The following is a 1602-nucleotide window of genomic DNA, read 5'->3' on the forward strand; positions in this document are numbered from 1 at the left end:
CAATTGTCCCACAAGCATGCTTAGTGTGAGGGATTGCTGAAGAATCAATGAGTCAATGCAATCAACTGGTCAATTTGACTGTATGATCTGGTGAACTGTAAAGTGCCTTGAGATGACATGTGTTGTGAATTTGGCGCTATATAGATAAACTGAATTGAATTGAATTGAAACCTCCATGTTTTCCACAGTATTGTGGGATCAGATCAGGAAAAAACATAAATGAATGAGTGGAGCTGCAGTTATTTTATACAAACTACCAGCCCATTCCAGAGCAGGTTGTGCTGATATTCACCACAAGTCAATTACACAAGTCATTACACCATATTTTGCTTCTTTACAAGATGAAAGAAGTCCAGGTACGGGACTGTTCCGCTGATTAAAAAAAATGCAGGTGGACACTAAACGTGAGCTAGTTAAGCACAGGATTAAGCTTACAGTCCCAATGCCTTCAAGAACAGCCCAAACTCACGTTTGCTGCTGCTGGAGCTTTTCCTCCTCCTGCTGCTCCGTCTCCTCCCCCTTCTGCTCATTCTTAAATCCAACAGTCACTTTAACTGTAGAATGAATCACAGCAAAAACAAACCTTTTGCATTATCATCTGTTCTAAATTAGTATGTTAAAGACAAGCACTGGTACTTTGTCACAAAAAAACAGTGTGTGTATCTTTTAAGAGTTATTGGATGCATTATGTGTTAGGCTAAAAGTTCTATTATATGTGTATTCCTCAAATCGTTAAACTACATCTAAAAGTTTCAAACCTGTTTAGAATCAAGTAGTCATAATTACCCTTTTATTATAAGACATTCCACATTGACCACCAGAATAGATTATACTCTCAAACAGTTACAGTACATCCCCACTAGCCAAATGCAATTCATTACACAAGATGATTTTTTTTTATCGAAAATAAATTAAAAACAGTCAGTTAAACACTAAAAACTCTACCTTTCCAGCTGATAGGACAGAGTGCTTTTAGTACCAATACTTATTATCCCCTTGCATAAATAAATCACATGAAAAGACAATGAAGGCAATTTAAAGACTTACTTATTTGAAGTTTGAAATGAGATGAATAAACCTCAAAGATGGGAGCAAAAAGCTTCTGGAGCAGTATAAAACCAGCTTCTGCTTTTCCAGCCTTTACGCCCTGTCTGTACCGCTCTGACTGCTCCACTTCTTATCGTTACTATTCTCAACATAAGCAGCTTATGACATTTAATCTCATCAGTTGCAAGTGATGCTGCTGTGAACCTTGTTTATTCAGCCCTTTTCCATTGAGGACATCCAGTTTAAATATTGTTTATGACTTTCAATACTGTTAATATATTTTTAACAAAAATATTATTTATATTGATCTGAAAAATTGGTAAATTATTAGTCCATAAAGCTTGTTTATAAGTAATCATCGATAATCATCTTTACCCTGAATTCCACAATCTCATATGGTGGACGTTTGGCCCATGTTTATTTTTACAACACTAAACCACTTTCTTGAAATGTATAGATACTTGTTTCTGCACAACTCATTTGAGGTGAAACCTTAGCTGTTGGGATCTGGAGCGGTACCATCCGTCTCCAGCAGAGTGCGCCGTGGATCCTCCT

The 1602-nt window shown here is 36.7% G+C and overlaps 1 protein-coding gene across 1 annotated transcript in view; it reads right to left on the reverse strand.

The window, feature by feature from the left end:
• Positions 1-1602, reverse strand: part of LOC107098492 — a 26819-nt gene that overhangs the window by 19567 nt on the left and 5650 nt on the right. The window contains exon 2 of the mRNA XM_015396211.1: positions 470-554. Within this exon, the coding sequence (XP_015251697.1) occupies positions 470-530 (61 nt within the window). The 5' untranslated portion in view covers positions 531-554. The remainder of the gene's footprint in view (positions 1-469; positions 555-1602) is intronic.

The sequence above is a fragment of the Cyprinodon variegatus genome, unplaced genomic scaffold (assembly GCF_000732505.1).
Source record: "Cyprinodon variegatus isolate N-32 unplaced genomic scaffold, C_variegatus-1.0 Scaffold782, whole genome shotgun sequence".
Classification (NCBI taxonomy): Eukaryota; Metazoa; Chordata; class Actinopteri; order Cyprinodontiformes; family Cyprinodontidae; genus Cyprinodon; species Cyprinodon variegatus.